Raw genomic sequence first — 3,365 nt, forward strand, 5'->3', positions numbered from 1 at the left:
TGTTCACCTCGTTCTTTCTTCCTCCTACCGCTCCATTACCTGCTCCTGACTCCTGCTGCCATATGTCACATCCTTGTATGATCTTTAACATTTACTGAATCTCTTTTAGTCTACTACTGGACTTTTAATGTATTTTCCCTTTTTCTCCCCCTACATAATCTCTTGTTTTCTCCAGGTTGTTTATACTTCCACCTAGTTTCTTCTCCTCCTTGCTTCATGTTTGCAGGTTTATCTTTCTTCCTTATCTTTTAAGTCCTTGGTCCATCTGAACTTAATTCCCCAAACAAGCACATTTCTGCTGGAATCTGGGTCAGACTGTTTAGGCCCCTAAGTATGGAAAACTGCCTCAAAATATGTAATACATAATGGAGAAGGATGACAAGCCAAATGATGTGTACAGTAATAAACAGCAGCACAGTTTTAACTGTGTTACTTATTTTCCTCAGGAAGTAAATGCTGCTGTTATTTATAGTTTGTGATGTGTAAGATCCCAGCTGCAGTAGGGATAGCAGAGCAAAGAGTCAACCAGCAATTGCAGAGGCATACGCAGTCTAAAACAGAAAGACAAAGTCCCAGATGATTTTATCATCATCTAGAAGCCCTAATGGAGTTTTTATCTCCTCTGAATCTGAAGGTGTTAAGCAAAAAGAATTGATGAGAGAAGGGGAAGAAAGACAGACAATAAAAGCATTATGCTAATCTAATATTGGACTGCATTTACATTAAATCTTGTTTTTGTGGGGTTTTTTATGTGATTCTGAAATCATGCTAAGTCACAGCCCCTCTAGCTTCCCTAGACTACAATAATAATCACAGATTGATTCTTTAGGCTAGCAATCCTGCCTGCATCTCACTGCAGATTGTTACCTGTCACCTGAATGACAGACTAGGGAAAAGTAAGCCAAAAGAAAAAAAAGAAAGAAAGACTTCTGGGAGCATCCTGTCAGTTATATGAACATTCAAAAGCTATAGAGAGATAAGATCTCTGTAGACTGGGTAACCAATTGTTTCCAGCAATTGCATCGTAGTTTAAAATGTGAACTCCCAGCTTGGCCTACTCTCTTGGGACAATTTCCTTGTGAGGTCACTGAAATTTCGAACTCCTTCCTTTTTTTCCCCTCTGTAACAGTTCACTGAGTTGAAACTGTTTTTTTCCAGTATAAAAGAACACTACAGGGAAACAAAGGTGACACCTATCTTTTCCTAAGTACACATCTCACCTGTCACACGCAGCTTGTTAGGCCTTGCTGATATGCCATAAAGAAGCACTGAAGACCATGCCATATCCTTACAGACATAAGAGTGAGTCAAATGCGTGTATGGCTCTCATGGCAGTGTTTAATCACCTGACTGAAAAATCTCTGTTCCTCAGCGTGTTCTCCCCAGAGTTAAAGATCCATTTGGTGTCTCTTACCTCCTTCATTGTCCTTACTGTCAGTGCAGAGGGTTTCCATGGCTACGTCACAGCCGGCTCCCCTCCATCCTGGCTGGCAGACACAGTGCCAGCCATTCTGGTCCAGTGTGCATCTCCCATTGCTGTTGCACAAACCAGGGCAGCCCTCTGTTGAAACAGACAAAGAAAAAGCACAAGTGATTTAAATATTGCAACAATGTAAAAAAAAAATACAAACAAAGGACACTTACTGGGAACAGGCCTTTAGAACAGCACAAATACTGTAATTGCACATGGAGTGGAACAGCAACATTACCTGGGGAACATAATTCTTAACAAAGTGGCATCTTTGATTGGCCTGACAGTTGAGACACCACTTACCTGTACAGGCAGGAAATAAATGCACCAATCCTCTAAATACCTGCAGGCCAGACAAAATTAAGTTTGGTTTTTTAAATTTTTTTTCAAAGTAACAAGAGATGAGTGCATAGTGCAAACACAGCTGTGTAAAATGATACATTTTTCTGTGCTCATAGAATAGATCATTATTTGCTCTATGCAGTATTGATTAATTACTGGCACCAATGATTAAGCTCCCTGTTACTATGAACAAATCCCTCCAAATCCTTAAGCAGGAAAATGGGTATGATTTAGGCAAGTAAATAAAAGAGAAGGTTAACTTTATCTGGTCTCAGAGTTGCCGTGTATTCATGTGAAATTACAGTGTGTTAAATAATTGCACAAAGTATAGGCCAGTTTTAATGACTATACTTTATGCCAAAAATACATTCCTTTTCACAGAATAAGCAAAGCCCAGGAATAGTGAAGCAGCTTAGCATCTATTCTAACAAACATTAGGATTCAGGCTGCATACGGATGGGACAGGACCAACAGGATTTCCAACTCAATGTAATAGCTGTGCGTATTTGATTACTTAGGACGGACAAAATGAAATACCATAAGGACCACAATAAACATTGATAGACTGAACAAAAACACGGTAGTGACGTGCTTCAAGACAGATAGCAGAGAGTGATTTTTTGTGACAATCTCCCTAAGGCTTTTGTGCTGTTACCTTTATATCCTATCTTGTCTGCTTTTATGGCCAAGGAGGGAAAATTTGGGAAACAATTAACATAATTTAATATATCCAAAATCGATAATTGTTTTCAGTCTAACATTGCATTATAAAAAACAGTATCTGTCACTTCCTAGTGATGAAATCTGGCATGCAGCCAACATGATCTGTATGAGAATGACAACGCTATAAATATGTAGATTTCGGTGCTCCTTATCTATGACTGTGATAAGACACTGACAGAAGCAAGTACAGACATGGCACTAACTATCTTATGAGAAGGTGGCTACAAATCAGATATTTCTGGACACAACAATTCTCTGTAAACTTTCATCCAAAACCCCTAAGTAACTGGGTAAACAATTCTTAACTTTTTAGAACACCTATCTCTGTCAACTAACCTACTGATCCATTTTGTTTAAGCTTAGAGTGGTTTTTCAGAATCAAGCTGCTTTTTTCTTCTATAGAATTTTGAATTTACTGACTCCTTTCAACCTTGTAGCTCCAAATTACAAGATATAGAAAAAAGTTATAAAGGGTGCTTAACTCTTGTCAGACCATTTTTAGAAGGCAGAGAATCAGGAAAACCTCTTGTGAGGAAGGATGGGTATGCTACAGTAATGGATGTCGTGCCATCATGCCAGGCTGAAATTAGTCTTGCTACTTTTATTCTTTCAGACTGCAGCTGCTAATCGTATTTTTAATGTACTGAGATCTATTTTTTCATAACATTTCTTCTATTTGACTTACAAAAGACTTACATATATAATTGCAATACTGACAAAGCAATTTAGGAGTCAACTGGGTACACTCAAGACTTATTGTGTGAAAGCCTGGATATTGCCATCAATATTGCCATATTCTAATGAAAAAACACAAGGAAGAGGGGAAAAT

General features: G+C 38.3%; 1 protein-coding gene across 1 annotated transcript in view; it reads right to left on the reverse strand.

The window, feature by feature from the left end:
- Nucleotides 1-3,365, reverse strand: part of TENM3 (teneurin transmembrane protein 3) — a 370,730-nt gene that overhangs the window by 63,246 nt on the left and 304,119 nt on the right. Inside the window, 1 exon segment of the mRNA XM_031064333.1 lies at nucleotides 1,415-1,561. Coding sequence (XP_030920193.1) covers nucleotides 1,415-1,561 — 147 coding nt within the window.

Source organism: Geospiza fortis, unplaced genomic scaffold (genome assembly GCF_000277835.1).
Source record: "Geospiza fortis unplaced genomic scaffold, GeoFor_1.0 scaffold40, whole genome shotgun sequence".
Lineage (NCBI taxonomy): Eukaryota > Metazoa > Chordata > Aves > Passeriformes > Thraupidae > Geospiza > Geospiza fortis.